At 38.8% G+C, this 15,869-nt stretch overlaps 1 protein-coding gene across 1 annotated transcript in view; it reads right to left on the reverse strand.

Moving 5' to 3' along the window:
* The window catches only part of ADGRL4 (adhesion G protein-coupled receptor L4), a 76,716-nt gene that overhangs the window by 21,851 nt on the left and 38,996 nt on the right, over window positions 1-15,869 (reverse strand). Inside the window, exons 3-10 of the mRNA XM_064665578.1 lie at window positions 15,344-15,496; window positions 8,476-8,631; window positions 7,905-7,975; window positions 6,065-6,232; window positions 5,793-5,976; window positions 3,478-3,594; window positions 2,199-2,392; window positions 749-919 (exon numbers count right to left, since the gene is read on the reverse strand). Coding sequence (XP_064521648.1) covers window positions 749-919; window positions 2,199-2,392; window positions 3,478-3,594; window positions 5,793-5,976; window positions 6,065-6,232; window positions 7,905-7,975; window positions 8,476-8,631; window positions 15,344-15,496 — 1,214 coding nt within the window. The remainder of the gene's footprint in view (window positions 1-748; window positions 920-2,198; window positions 2,393-3,477; window positions 3,595-5,792; window positions 5,977-6,064; window positions 6,233-7,904; window positions 7,976-8,475; window positions 8,632-15,343; window positions 15,497-15,869) is intronic.

The following is a 15,869-nucleotide window of genomic DNA, read 5'->3' on the forward strand; positions in this document are numbered from 1 at the left end:
ATTTGAACTGGAGACTTAGGATGCTATTTAGCAAGCAGGAAACAGCCTCTATCAGCATGAGATTCACAGTGTGAGAGAACTGCCTCAATAGAGTATATTCATGCTAATATTCTGCTTGCTGTCAGTTCTGTTAAAAAGCTACCTCCTGAGGCAGGACCTAAGCTCCTGCAGATCCCCACTGAGATCCTGGAAATCTGTGGGGCTTCTTAATATAAGAAGGACATAAATTGAGTGGTCATTCTCCTGATTTTGTGCTGGTTGTGAGTTTCACGTTTAATAGTCATAAACTTCAAATTGATTATGCTGCTGCAAACTCTCAGGAGAGACTTTAAAGCAGGTTTTTAGATGCCAAAGTTAGGCAAATGGGTAGCAAAAGTTTTGTGAGAGAGAAATTCAAGGCCATATGGTTGCTGACCACCAATGAATGGCAGATAAATCCCACAGCAGTCTTAAAGTGGGATTTAAAATGAAAAGCAATGCTCCAAAAATAAGCACAACAGACTGTGTATTTGGAACAAGATACTTTGCTGCATCACTGCTCTGTAATACTGCAGAAAGGACATAAGGAAATTCAAACACATATGGGAGGAATTTTGTTTGCTCTGTGCACAATAAATTGCGTGTTTGCTGAATAAAACCAAGAGACAACCTAAAGGGGGAAACTACGTGGGTTGCACCAAAACAAAAACATAAGGGATGAAAACAGGGAAAAGTATCAGGTAAAACACTAAATTAAAATAGCACTTACAACAGAGCCACCTGAGGACATCAAAACAGCAAAATGAGTCAGATGATTACATTTGCATGAGATATGAGTGGAGTTGGAATGTGTCAGCTCACAGCCTTCTGTAGCCCAGTTGCCATTCATTGTGTCCGCTGAGTAGTTCCAAAATGCACATTTAATGTCTTTATCTGCAGTCTGGAACAGAAACAAGATGTTTTACTGATGGCAAAAGGCGGGATATTTCCCATCAAGAGACCTTTCTTATGCTAGCCAGAGCAATTCATTAAAAATTGTTTGTTGCCATTGGAAGGTTGGGAAACAAAAGGCCCGTTCTGCAAGGCCTGTTCCAAGCAATTAAAACATGGCCGGGGATGGAAACATTTTATCCACGCAGCTAAACCCCCACCAAACACACAGTCTAATCAGATTACTGAACTCTTCTGGCACTGGCAAAGATGACCAAATTTTTACCTACAGAAAACATTGTTAAATATACACTTGCACCTGCTGAACATGGACTAGACTGCAAGGTTACAGTCACATTGCTTGTCCTACTCGTGGTCCATTCCAAATGAGCAGTCCAAAAACTGAGACCTATTCTGTTCATTTTACAGAGTAATCTGGGATAAAGCCAGGCTCATCCCACACCTGTTGTGTCACCTGCCATACAACAGTGATGAGCAAGACCATTTGTATTATTTAGTACAGTTAGTGCTCACTAAATCCAGTCAAAGATAAGGTCCCAACTGTACTATGGGCTTTACAAATATATGTAAATTTATATACGGGTGATTTCTAACTCAGAAGGCAAGTAACAAATTTAAAAGCTGTGTAACCAAGGTCAGAACCTTGTCTCTCTGCTCACCTCCCTACAGAGTTGTTTTCTTGTTAAGTTTCTGATAATTCCTTGTGCCATGTAAAGTGATTCTTCACATATTAGTGAAACCAGCAAAAATCTTTATTTGCTGGAAGTAAACCTCTCAGTTCTAAATAAATGTGTTCAGAAATAACAAAGTTTCAAAACCATGGGTTCTGCTATTAACTGCAGGTTAACTTTTTGTGTTAACTTTGAAGCATTTCTTCCCTTTTTTTGGTATACATGCTTAAATGTCTGATAAACTTTCAGGAAAAACCCCACCTAAATACAGAACAGTCAAGATCCTCTAATGTTCTCTGACTCAGGCATCTACATTTTATCCGTACTACAGCCCCACAAAGATGATATTGTTGCCCTTGTTTTAGTCTCAGAGCAATTTTCCTCTGTATCATATTTAGTATATATTGTGCTTAGCACGTCACATTTGAGATTAATGTTATTAGAGTAATAAATGGCAACCTCACACCAGCAAACAACAGAATCATGTCTCAGTTTATCACACGCTGCAGGTGTGGTTACATCACATAAAATGATTAGCTAATGCTTTGTTTTATTGGAAGCTGACAATAAAAATAAAACAAACAAACCAACCCTTACCTTGGCATACTTTAAGGTAAATGTTATTTTCTCCAGCTCATAGAGCGTGGGTGGGTTTGAGCTAATTGCAACAGCTATGACTGATGAGCTCACTGTCTGTCTCTGCTCTGAAGGATCTTTTGAGGAGTGGTTTTGAGGTGAAGAAAGCAAGGAACCAATGTTGCTGTACCGCAGAAAGACAACTGCGACCGTGCCTATCAATCAATCAAACACACCATGCTCAGTAGTTTGTGGGTTTTTTTATAGAGGAACAAAATTGAAGACATTAAGGAAACAATAAACAATAGACATTATTGCTGCTGTGGCATAAAACATGCAAAGCAGATGGAATGTGGAATACTTATAAAAATGTTTTAGGGACAATGAAATATAGCTTTATTTAAAACAATGTAACTGCCATTAGAAATAAAACTGTGTTTGCACTGGAAATACTGATTGGAGATATGCATATATATTTTTCCTAGAATAATATATGCTTGCTGCTGTTCAGCAACTGGTTACACATATGGTGTCAGGGCTTACAAACTAAAATGTCTCAGATCTGAGGTAAATACTGGACCTTTCTGAAGTACCTGGCTTGCTTTGACTCCCATTACAATGAACCCAGTATGGAAGACAACTAAGGAGAAAGGTATTTTAGGATGCACTGCTGATCTTAAAAAATGTAGTGACTTTCTCCCTGGTATCAAAGTAAACCACAATTTTAGATACTGATAGGTAGTGAGATAGAGATTAGATAGAAGGTGAAGATTTAAAAAATCCTTTCTGTGTTTATTGTTAGGTGGTTTAATTCCAGAGCTGTTCAAACACATTTATTTATCTTTAGTGCTGACAGTGGTTGTAAGCCCTTTCTGTAGCACTCTGAGGTCCAAGTCAAACCTGGGTCCTGCTGGTTTTGGTGCTGAAGATTGCATGTTTTTGCCCCAGTGAGCTACTCTCTAAATGGAAAAGATGCACCAATTTTTGGAGGAGAAGTAGCAGAGAGGGTTGAAGGGGCCACTCCAAAGTCATAGAGCAGATCTATGGCTGAGTGAAGGATAAAGCTCAGGTACCAGTGTGAAAACTCACTGGATACTCACTGTGCCACTGGAAATGTTGGAAATATCAGAGTCTTGAGACAATAAAGGGGCAGGAGAAATTGTGATAAAAACACCTTGTCTCCCCTGTGGTTAAGCAGTGCTGAACCTCAGTCTTGGTAAACTGCACGTTTATTGCTAGAGGGTACAAGTCTATCCAAGGTGTTTATTAACCCCCCTGCTCTCTAACCTTTGTTTCTTACCATTAGGATGAGGTTCCTTTCTCTTCTTTGGCGAGATCTTTATGTAATCTCCCCCTGTGTAAACGTGAGGGTGAATGTGTTTCATGTGGTGTGAATCAAAAGCAAAAACCTTGAGTGCTGTAAAAGAAGAAAAATGCAGTACAAATCACAGCTCCATTATGGTCTACCATAATTTACAGTTGGGTTAATAAATGTGTTATTGGATTGCATAATTACTCTGAATTTGAAGAATATATCATTGTGCAAAATATCTCAAGAAAAATGCTATTAGTATAACATGTTTGTTTAAACGTCTGTGTTTTTTTTATTTTCATGCATACATTTTGCTCTCATACTTTTTACTCTTTCCATGAAAAATATGGTCTCTTATTTACCTTGCCTTAAATTAGGTACTGGAAAAAAACAATGTAGGTTACTTTTGGAAGAGCTATTGCTTTATTAAAAATGCATTTCTGAAAGCAGCCACAAATCACAATTATAAAAAGCAAAGCATAAAATTCTCCACTGAATACTAACATTTGATAAAAGCCAATTTTTGAAGAGTATATATTTTATAGTTATCTATCCACGCTACCAAATGCACATTGCACCATGAACTAATGATGTGTCTTGTCAGAAAGCAAACAAACAAGCATCACCCCTCAGGACAAAAACTACATTAGAGGCCATTGAGCTCTTTACTTGCTTCATTACAGTGCTGAGTTTCAATCACCCGGGATGGGAACAAAAAAAAAAAGTCAATCAGGCCTTTTCCTTTTTTAAAACAAAACAAAAAAACCCAACAACAAACAAATCCAAAACTTGACTGATGGAGGAATATCACTAAGCTAGACCATCTGCATTGCTTATAGCACAGCACACAAAAATAATATGAGCTATTCAATAGACCAGCTGTCAGAAAATGTTTGTCAGGGCATAAGAAATAGTTTTATTTGGCTGGAGTTTTGAAAAGCTCATAGTTCAGGGGCTTGCACCATAAAAAGCAGTGGAGAGAGAGAGACAGACATAACGTTGTAGGTCTTGTCCCAAAATAGTGTGGCACATGAGACCTGTGGAAAATTTATTCATGGTGAAAGACAACAACAAAAAATGTTAGTGTTTGGGTCCAATTTGGAAATGAGCTCACACACAGTTTACCATTTTAGAACAAAAATAAACTGAAAAAATCATTAACCTTTTAATATGGAAATTCCTCCCCTTTCTCTTTATCAACTCTTTCTATCACATTGGTGACTGATACCCACAGTGCCACCAGAACCTGCACCTGAATCCTCTCCTCCCGACCTTCCCAGCCTCAGCTTCCAAGCAAGGGAGGTGGGGTGAGGAGCAGGGGACCTTCACAGGCAGCACCTGGCACAGAATCAGACTTAAGTCTGATTCCACAGAGCCTGTTCCACAGAAAAAATCCCATTCCCCCTATTTTTTCATCACTCTGTGTAATTTATTTTCAGAGGGGTGAGGGAAGAACAGGTGGTTTGACCTGTCTCGGGGCCACAGGAGGAATCTTTCTCATGAACTCATTTTATAAAACAGCAAGCCAGTAAGAGGCACTGAAGGACTGTGCTAAATCTGAAGTAAGAAATCAGATCACATGCAGTTTGGGGACATTCAGAAAAATAAAGATGAAAGAGTGGCCATTGACAAAGGAATCAGCAATGCTTTATTAGGATTTTGAACAGTGGCTGGTGTTAGCCTTACTCTGCTCCCAGAGAAGGAATGTTAAACCATTATTGCCACAGGAAAGCCAGCAGGCACTGGTGGGAAGACACCAGCTCACAGGTAGAAGGTAGGAGAGCAAAATGGTGCAGCTGAGACCAAGCAGTTCTCCTCCTGTGGAATTCCTCTTAAAATGAGAAATTTCTGTTGACAGAAAGCCACTCAAGGTTGAACTCACTAGGTAAAGTCCTTATTCAAAGTTCACTTATAATACCTTCACTGAACTAAAAAGAGTAAAAAAATCTTTATAGAACAAGTCCAATTTTCATTTCATTGGTGTTTTTTATGCATAGGTTAATTCTGTGCTTAGGAAAAGGATCCAGATTCACTGTGAGTGTGGCCATAATGAGAGACTGAAAGAGAATCTGAAAACAACTTCCCACAGACTTCCATTTTTTTTCTGGGCTGTGGACTCAAATGTTCAGCCTTCAAAAACTGTGATACCTACACTGAAAGTCAGGTGTTAGTTATGAAAATCATACAAATTAACACCCGTGTCTTTCACACGACACCATCTCTAATCTTCATAATTGTGCTGAGAAACTCCTCGGCGTAACCCACATCTAAAGTATACCTGGGATTAATTTTCTTTATCTTACCTATGTCACTTGCATTAGCATCTAGCTGTGTTGTCTTTTTGAAGCTCTGTGACACGAGGAGCGTTGCTTGCTCTGCAGTGTGCAGCAGCTTGGTCAGGCTCCTCCTTTGGTTGTCCGCAGGAAGGGCTTCCCAGACTGTAAGTTTGTCTTTTTGTAAAAAATTGTTCACAGTGTTGACCAAAACCTGTAAATAAAAGTGTGTGTTTGAGAAGAGTCAGGCACTACCTGTGGAGCAAGGACAAAGCCCCAGACCCAAGGCTCCAGCCACTCACGTTGATGGTGGTGTTAGGAAGAGCTTCGCTGCCGGAGTCGCGGGTGACCTCCCACGGGGGGTAGGACAGTGCTTCCACGTAGGAAACCACATCCACGGGGGAAAGTGGGCCCAAAGTGCTTTTATTAATTTCCTGCAGCATCTCCAGAGGTGTTTTTAAGTGACTGATCTGCAAAATGCCAGAGCTCACATATTAACGAAGCAAGTAAAGTCGTATTTCTGCGGTTGAAAATAGACCCGGTGCAAACGACTGATTTCTGTGAATTATCACGCTGGTTTTTAAGGCACTTGTGCATAAAACCCCCCACTACTCGAATCAGCAGGTTGACCTATAAAGTACTGGTGTTACACATATCTAGTATAACCCTAACAAGCCATGTGCTGTCATTACACTTCTTTTTCCCCACTGCAGCTCACTTTTATTTATCCTGATGTCCCAAAGTGAATTAGTAAATGTTCTGCAAAAATAACTAAATATCAGCGATACGATCATTCTGTTGACTTTTTTATTAAATTTTAACTGAAGAGGTGGGAGCAGATGTGCAGTATTTGTATATTTTTAGTGCTTTTTTTTTTTCAAGTGCAAATTATAAAGAGGTAGTTGAGTGGACTGTACTGCCTATTTCACCTTCACTGATTCAGTTTATGAAATGCTAAATGCACTTACATCAAACAAGTAGTTTAAAAGTATAGGCAAGAGAGGGTGAGATGAAGATTAAGATTGCAGGTTTCAGTCTCATGGCTGAATAAGAAAATTCTTACTTCAGAATACTGAAATCTAATAAAAAAACCCCCAACATCTGATTTTGTATGATCCATAATCTCTGCTGCTGAGCAGCTTTTAGAGACCTTGCTTTGTCTTTAACTGCAACTGAATAGAACTAGAACACAGGTTAAAAACCAGGCTAAAAATCTGACAGTTATTTACATGAAATTAAAGTGTTTTGACTTATTTAGTTTAGTGATACACTTAAAAAAAAATCTCACTCTAAGATCCTACTGTGGCATTTACCATGCCTTTGCACCTAAGTGTGATAAGCATATATTATATTTGATATAAGTACTACATCGCAGGCAAACATAGAAGACATGTTAACACAATGTATATATAACACTAGGTTAATAAAAGCCTTTAAATTAATATCTTTCTGAACCCAGTAACTTCAGCAAGCTGCTTAATATCAAATTCAAACATATACAATTGGTTTTAAATTATTTATGCTTGTGCTTCATTTATCCTTTAAAAATATACACTAGTGTAGCTGTAGACTAATGAGTAGTGCATTAATTAATATATTTTTTAATTTGCATCAGGAATCTCTGTTTCTGTGAAAAAAAATGAGCCTGAAGTCTCTGTTTCTACAAGTTCTGTCTCACTTTACACAGTATGCTTTGAGGAGTAAATAAACCAGCACACCAAGATGTTATGGCTCCCTTTTCTATTTAGTCACTTGTTGACATTACTTTTGCAAGCTATCTTGCTGCCTTTCCTTCTGAACAAGCAAATAATTGCACATCAGTAAATGCAGCAGTGTGTAACTTCAGAAATTACAGAAACAGCTGAGTGATTACCACACTTGTGAATTTTTCATGCATCATGATTCACTTTGCTGGAAACAGAACATGCAGATTCCCAGCAAGTTATTATCATGATTTGAACATACAACCCCGTTCAAATAATTTGAAGTTATTAAAAAGACTTCTGTAAACATGCTTAAGTTCAATTGTATGCTCCAAGTCCTTGTTAAAAGCTGTTTAAGAACAATTGTATTTGAAATAGCAGTTTCAAACAGAAACAATTAAAAGATTTGGAAATTAATCTGTAAACCAATGCTACTTACTCTGGCTAAAGTTCTATTAATATGTTCAGTTACACAGTCTTTGAATAACTCACACTTGGCCTTTGGATTTTCTGTAGAAATAAAAAAAAAATTAATTATACATCACAGTCCATGCAATATTCAATACAATCTAATTGTAAAAGCTCTTGTTTAGGTCATTCCCCAAGCCACCAGCATTCCTGAATTTATGCACATAAGACACAGCAGCCCATTCTCAAACTTCAGTTACAAGGACTTTATTTTGGCCAAAGTTACAGCACTGGATTGGACTGTCCCCTTCCAGGGGACTTGGACAGATGGAGTTAAGAGACAGCTCAAATTTACAGAAAGGGACACAGATCTGACGACTGTGAGGAGGTAACTGTTATTTCAAATGAGTTTCATTACACTGTTTAGCAAAAATACATTTACAAAATTATTCTATTCTCAGGAATTGTAGATGCAAAAAAAAGATGCCTCGCCTCTTTTTCATGTCTTGCTGATTAATCTAACTGAAGATAAATAGGCACTGGTGGGTTTCTCAGAAGATGTATCTCTATAATAACACATAAACCTTTATAATACCATGTACCTTGGCAGGAAGTGCCATCATTTGGCTTAAACTGCAATTTTCCTGTAGATGGTTGATAACCTTCCTTACAGGAGCAGCTAAACCCTCCATCCACGTTTTCACATTTTGCATGATCTCCACAGGCAACAGTTCCTCCGTTGCTGCACTCATCTACATCTGCAAATACCATGAGAAATGGAATTTTTTATTAAGTATTTACAGACTAACACCTTGCTGCTTTGTTGATAATAGCACCACACACTACAAGCAGTTTCATGATAAAATTTCAGGTAATAAAAAAAGCAGAAGCTAAAAATGTGCTAATAATGGCAACCCCCCCTGCCAATTATAATACTTACAGATTATAAGGATAAATCATAATTGATCATATTTTTATACCACCACTTTTATTACTATATAATACTACATTGCTCATGTTTTAAAACCATATTAATTCTATCAGAAAAAAGGTAGTTGGCATGATGCAAATCATCTGAAACCCATTTTTCAGAGATTAGATTAAATAGATTTTCTCAGCTTTATGATTCAGTTAGGAAAAGAAAAAAACCCTAAACCTACAGACTTTTCTTTTAAGTTGCAGCTTTGAAAAGATGCTGCAAAAGATCACTCTATCTCGTTAATCTAAGAATTAAACTCTGTGCCCTTTAAAGTGCTTGGCATGTCTTTTCTTTTTTTTTTTTTTTTAAATCCATGTTTAAATTACATTTGCCTAAACTGTATTTTGTGCTTCTAAATAGTTTGCTATTAGGCAGACAGGTTCATTAACTGGGTGGGGCACAGTCCAAGAGTAAAACCAATTAATTCCAGTAAGGGAATCCATGAATTGATCAATTTAAGGGAGCTGGGCACTAACTCCCTGGCCAGAATACAGATTATTTTGCATTATTTGGTTGGCTGAGGATAAAGATCAAATAACTCAATGGAGAAAGTAAACTGGGAACAACACCAAATAATTCTGAAGAATGAAGTAATGGACTGTGAAGTGCTGTGCTGGAAAGGAGAAAAAAGTGAACAGCTCTGGGAAACATATATCTGATGAAAAGAGCTGAAAAATGAAGAAGTGATACATGAGCAGGTTTAAAGTTACAACCTGAGAACTGAACTGAGGGAAAGTAAAGGTGGTGTGGGGAATGGATTAACCAGAGAGGATGACAACCCAAGTTAAGAACTGGTATGACTCTTAATTTTGGGAAGGAATTGGTGAAAAAAGGAGAAGTGATTAATGGATCAGTGGAGGAGAAGAGCTGCTTGGATTGATAGGAAGCCTCTGCCCCAGATGGGTGTTAGGAATAGACAGACAGAAAGCAGATATGGGGTGGCTGGGAATGCACCATTGGTGTGTAGGAACTAGTTTCACACTCTGCTTTTGATACCAAGGATCTTGGTGGTTTTCAAAAAGGAGTAGAACAAAAAGGAGCAATAACGCTCATGAAATAAGCATATTATTGAAAAATGGAAAAATGAAGTGTATGTCTATGGGTATATCTAGGGAATGCAAAAAAATACCTGAAGGATATGTGGGGGCCACCTGCCTGTTTGGACAGCACTTTTTGTAACTTTGTAGAACATTCTTTACTAACAGTTGTGTGGTTTGATGTTTGTTTTTGGTTTTGTTTTAGGGCTTTGTTTCATTGATACAGGGCAACAGTTAAATGCATATAAACTTTTAATAGAGTATCCCAACATTCCTTCTGCTCACAATTCTAGGGCTCTTCCTGGGATTCAAGGTGATGGTTGAGGTCCCACCTCACTTTCATATATTCCTGTTTCCCAACGAGCTGTGTTTTAAGCCTGAGCTCCAGAAGCTGCCGTGGAGAAGCCATTCAAACTCCTGCAGGGCCAGGAAGGATTTGTGGGGCTGGAGGTTCATTTGCCCTCCCTGGCACAACCACCACTGCTCTGCAGGGACAGCCAGCAAGGAACCTGTGTGTTGGAATGGTTTGGTGCCAGCGTGGAATTTTAAAGTATGAGATTAAATTACGATTATTTGCATCAGGGCAATAGTTTGTTTCCATATTTAATACCCCAAACTGCAAATGTTTCTCTTTAAACCACCTAGTTTTGCATTATCCATATTGGTATGGTTTTTGTGACCTCAGCATTCATAATCATGGAACTAACCACGTTATACATGAACCAATCCGGCAAATGGGAAGGAAAAAAGCCTGATACAGTGCTACACACAGGATACCTCATAATTAAATGCTGTCATTTAAAGCCATAAGGCTGAAGTTCTTACTCTTGGCATTTAAATAACCTCTCACATCAGTACATTATAAAGCTTTGTTTGAAACAAGTGGGTGCCTGTCCGTTCCTCGGTGTGTGACTCTGTGCAAGACAGAGAAACTTTGAATGAATTGAAGTGGCAAAGGTGACAATCACAACAATGCCAGTTTGTATAGGGAGGACACTCATCAGCCTCATACCAAAGGTTTCTCTGGCCTTGTCAGCTCAAGGGAGGACACGTACATCTTAACAATGCATTCAGCATATAATGCAGTGCAAAACCACTAGCAATTCATAACAATCCCTGCTAAAACTTACAATAACTTAAAAATAAATGGATAACTATGTGAATGCTTTTCAGAACACCGTTTGCTAAACATCAGGTTTCTATGGGATTTTACTGATGCAAATGTTTCAAAGTTATGGCAATATTTTTTGCTTTTCATAAATCTTTAGTTCAGTAAAAAACTTATCTGTCAGTAGTGGGCAGTCACACGAATTACAATTTTTTTTTTGTAATTATGTCAGACATTAAGTGTAATGGAGATTTTAGAGAGAAGTCAAGATCATCCAAAACAGCAGCAGAAACTCAAGTACCATGGCACATCTCTGGCAGTGGGACAGCTCTTTAAAGTCTGATAGAGACACTCTGTTGAATATATGCAAATAGACTTTCTGCAGTTGAGTTGCCCATATGGAACAAGTCCATATCACGCCTATCTAATTTACTGTTTCCAGAAGAAAAAAAACAACTCCTGGATGACAAAATTAAAAGGCAATATGCCTGATCTTGCAAGGTACTAATCAGCTTCGTGTCCCTTTTAAATCAATGAGATTGTCAGGGGCAGCCAACAACTCGTGACAGTTACAAGAATGCAGCTTTTAAGATCCCGCTTTGAAATGCTGTGTGCAGGAGCTGTAAGGCTTTTGTTCCTTTGCATTTTGTAGTTGTGCCTTTTTAACCAAACAGGCAATTGGACCACACGCAGACAAACAGCTTGTCAGTGCTTTCAGCAACCCGATTTTGGTGGGGCTTTGGGGCGAGGATCTCAAACGGTCCTCCTTGATCTGCTGTGGGAGCAGGAGTGGGGCTGCCAAGGCTTGCAGGAGCAGCCTTCACAAGCAGCATTCCTGAGGAAAGGTTGAGGACCGGCAGCTTTTTAAACAGAGGAGCATTTGCCACAGCACTGTAAAAAAAAAGCCCTGGCCTTTCAGTAAATATTCAAAACAAATCCTGGAGCTGAACTTTGAAGCTTTTATAACAGTTCCAGTCAGAAAAATATTATCACCAACACCACTTAGGCTAGTGTGAAAATAGATTTATAACCTTTTATTTTATTTCTGTGCTTTGTCACTCCTCATTTACTGCAGCAGGCAAGGAAATTCCAATTAAATTAAAAGTACTGAGAACAGTTATTATGTTCAGTCTTGCCAATTACAGGATTGTACCTACATGGCTTTGATTCTTCACCAGTCAGTCAAGACAGCTTGATGTCTGCATTATACCTTCTGCTTATTAGTAGCTTGCAAGTGATTGAAAAGTCCAGTTGCAAAGGACTGGATGTTCCCTCCCCGCGTCTCCACACTGTGGAAGGCAGAGGCACACACAAAGTAGGAATGAAAAAGGCTGTGAATGGCACAGCTAAAAGCAAAAGGCAGCAGTGTGGCACAATGCCAGATCCCATCCTCTGCACGGCTCCCTCGTCACAGCAGAGGATGGGATGGAGAATGGGTGCCTTCCAATGCTCTCAGAAATACCTGAAGGAAACTAAGAGCACGTTCCTGGAACAGGCAGAGTGGTGTGGATGGCACTTTCACTTCACAGAGGGCCATTTTCATGTTTTTAGTGTGCTGGCTGGGGTGAAAAAAGCAGGTTTGTATTTCACTTTTTTGTCTGCAGCCGAACATTCCATAAAATGTGAAGTCTAAGGGAAAGCATGGCTTTTACACAAATCAAAAAATGGATTTTAATAGCTCGCTTTCGTGACATCAGAAAAATATCATCTTCAGAGATACCACGTCTCTGCATTCTTATTTTTTCCTTCTCCATTTCCTTTCTTCTATTTTCCTCCCTTTCCCCTCCTACCCTCCAGTTCCTCCTCTAACTGCATGTTTCTTTGTCATCTCTTCACCAATTCTACCTGATAACATGGATGAAAAACTGCTGACCCTCAACTCCAAACTCAGCATTCTGGTTGGATTAAGGGTGAAGTGACACTTCTCAAAGCAGCTGTCCCAAGCTTTCTTTCTATCTACTGCTTTGAGAGGGATAATCACTTTGTACTTAGAAGCTCATTGTAGTTTCCAGAGAGGGAGAGGAACACAAGTGTGTTCAGATGGGCTTTGAAATGGGCTTTGCACAGACACAGTGATGTACCAGACTTGCACTGCTGGGAAGTCCAGACAGCTTTGATGGCATAAACAAACAGGCTCTATAATGGCATACTCTCCAAAATTCAACGACTGTATTTTTAAAAAGTTACTGCCAGGTACATATACATATATACATACATTAAAACAAGATTTAAGACTTTGAAGAATCTGGAAATATATTGGGGCCCTATAAACTTGGGAAGGATGCATATCTGGGAGCTCTGTGCTGTGATTTGTGTTGGATTCCAAATTTTGGATATGAGAAAAAGCAAAATTTTAGGTTTAAACAAAAGCCTTGGGCTGACAGAGACTGGGAAAAAACCTCCATCCAGAGTCCAGGCAAAGATCCATTGATGTCACGGGTTTGGAATGTCCTGCCCAAGCCTGGAGAAACCATACCCTTATCTCAACAAACCTGTGCAGAAAACCTTTTGTGTTTTATCTCTCCCCTTGTGTTACCTGTTCCCCTCTGTAAAATGCCCTAAGATAAGATGGTTTTTTTCCCCATGAAGTAATTGTTAAGACCCCAAAAATTTGTTAATCTGGGTTTTTCCCTGATGTTATCCTTGTGAACCCCCTCGATTTTAATAGAATGAATATGCAACCCCCCTGTTGAATATGTAGACCCTAAACCCTTTAAACCCCATGAACTTGTAAGTCCAATAAAGCTTTCCAGCTTCTTGCCTCCCTGGGATCATCTTAGCTTTATTGACCTCTGCAATTTGTACTGGATAGCTTGCACTGTATTTACAGTGACAACTTTGATGTTTGCTCCAGCTGTGTGTAGTACACCCTGAATGCACAACTCTCAGCAGTTTGTGTGCAAGGCATATCTACTACCTGTAGCTGATCCATTGGGTAAAAAATATCCTATTATTGTTTCCATGATAAAGGATAAAGGAGGAAATTAATTGTGGATCATAAGGTTGTCTTTAGGACTCACATCTTGGTAAAGTAATTGGTACACTTGTTTAATCAGAAAAGGTGCCCACAGGTAATTTTTTTATTTCAGTGTGAGTTTGGAAGCTCTTGGTTCCTCCATATGGATTTTCAAAAGGAAGAACAACAGTGCTAAACTAAATCCCAGCAGAGGATAAAAAAAGATCAATCTACTCACTAAAGAAAAGAGAGGTGAAAAAAAAGAAGTTATCACACTAATGGTAAAAAGTTAAAGCGAGACAAAAACAGTCAGAGAAATAACTTGGAGGACAAACTACTGAAGCTGAGGAAAGGTTGTAATGCAAAAATCAAAACCTGGACCAGAAATGGTGAGAATATTTACAGCTCAGTGTGCTAACAGTCTCCATCCAGGCTAATTTAAGAAGGATTCATAGCAGCTGGATAAAGCAGAGCACTTTTAGATGGATGTGAGCAATGGGCAAGAAAGGTCGATTAGATCACTTTCTGGCTTAATATGCAACCATTCTGCTGATATTAAGAGCAGTAAGAAGAGAGGTTGTCAGCACTCACAAGCTCACAGGAGACATACCTAGAAGGAGACACAGTCAGCATAAAGGTGTAAAGGGCAATAGATTTATTTCTCATTCTCTCATTCCCTGAGGACTCTTGCAACATACAGAGAAAATTACCAGGAGTTCGAAAACAGAGAAATAGTTACAGTTCTTCCATTCAAAGGAAATCCTAAAGGATTGCATAGTTGTTCAGAAATAACATTTTTCCAGAGAACTTTTCCTCCTCTTTAGTTTTGAACATGTTCCATCCAATGCTACAGAAACAGAGGCACTCGAGGTAGGATAACTATTGATCTCGCTCATTGCTTTTGATCAGACTCGAAAAATTACCAAAAATATCCCAATCAAAGTTTCCAAGCAAAAGATATTTGAAGTATAGTAGGTCAAATGTATAGAGAATTTTGCTGGTCCAGAGTGACCTGAATGCAGAATATTTTGTCACTCGGCTTTGTTTCAAGAATATGATCAGCTTGCTCACAGATCAGTGAAACAGTGGCATAAATGGGTGAATTTTTGTATTGTATTAACTCTACATTCATTGTCTAAAACTGTGATGTGGATTTAAATACATTGCAAGCAGAGTCAAGATGGAAGTGTTACTGAAAACAGCTGCTGTGTTGTCAGTGAGAAGTATGGGCCTGAACTGGAATATTAAGTCTGTACCAGTGTAAATTATAGGAATTTTATACCCAGACTCCAAAGTTCCCAAACATGAAAGCATTTTGCTAGATTTCTATAATTAACAGAAGCAATAAGAGTGACAATGTAAAGGGAGCTGGCAGACAGTAACAACTTACCCACGCAGGAGGTTCCATCATTAGGTACAAAAGTTTCTTGACCATTGCTGGATTTGAAACCAGGCATGCACATGCAGAAATAACTTCCCACCGTGTTTGTGCAGTTGGCATGCTCTCCACAAGGCTGAGTAGCATTTTCACACTCATTATCATCTGTCAAGACATAAATTACAGAGAAATATATTTGCATTTGACGATTGAAGAGAGCGGCGTCGAATAAGCTAAATTTGGCTCTGGTCTTTTATTTGTGGTAAGTTTTGAATGCTGAGCTGGCACTCTTGGTGTTTGTCTATACAGTTTTCCCATTGCCAAGGGTGTAATCAGGTGTTCAGCAGCACTCTTCCTGCGTGAATCAACAAATGAGGAAATCAGTGGGATACTGAAGCGAATGGTTTAATTGGATATACACTTGGAATAGAGGATTGAGACAAGTACATGTTCTGCCATGGTTGTACTTGATAACATTTTTTCCTATCCAAGAATCTACAGGTAGAGAGTCACTCTGAGGATGCACCTGGGAATTTAG

This window comes from Pseudopipra pipra, chromosome 9 (genome assembly GCF_036250125.1).
Source record: "Pseudopipra pipra isolate bDixPip1 chromosome 9, bDixPip1.hap1, whole genome shotgun sequence".
NCBI classification, from domain to species: Eukaryota; Metazoa; Chordata; class Aves; order Passeriformes; family Pipridae; genus Pseudopipra; species Pseudopipra pipra.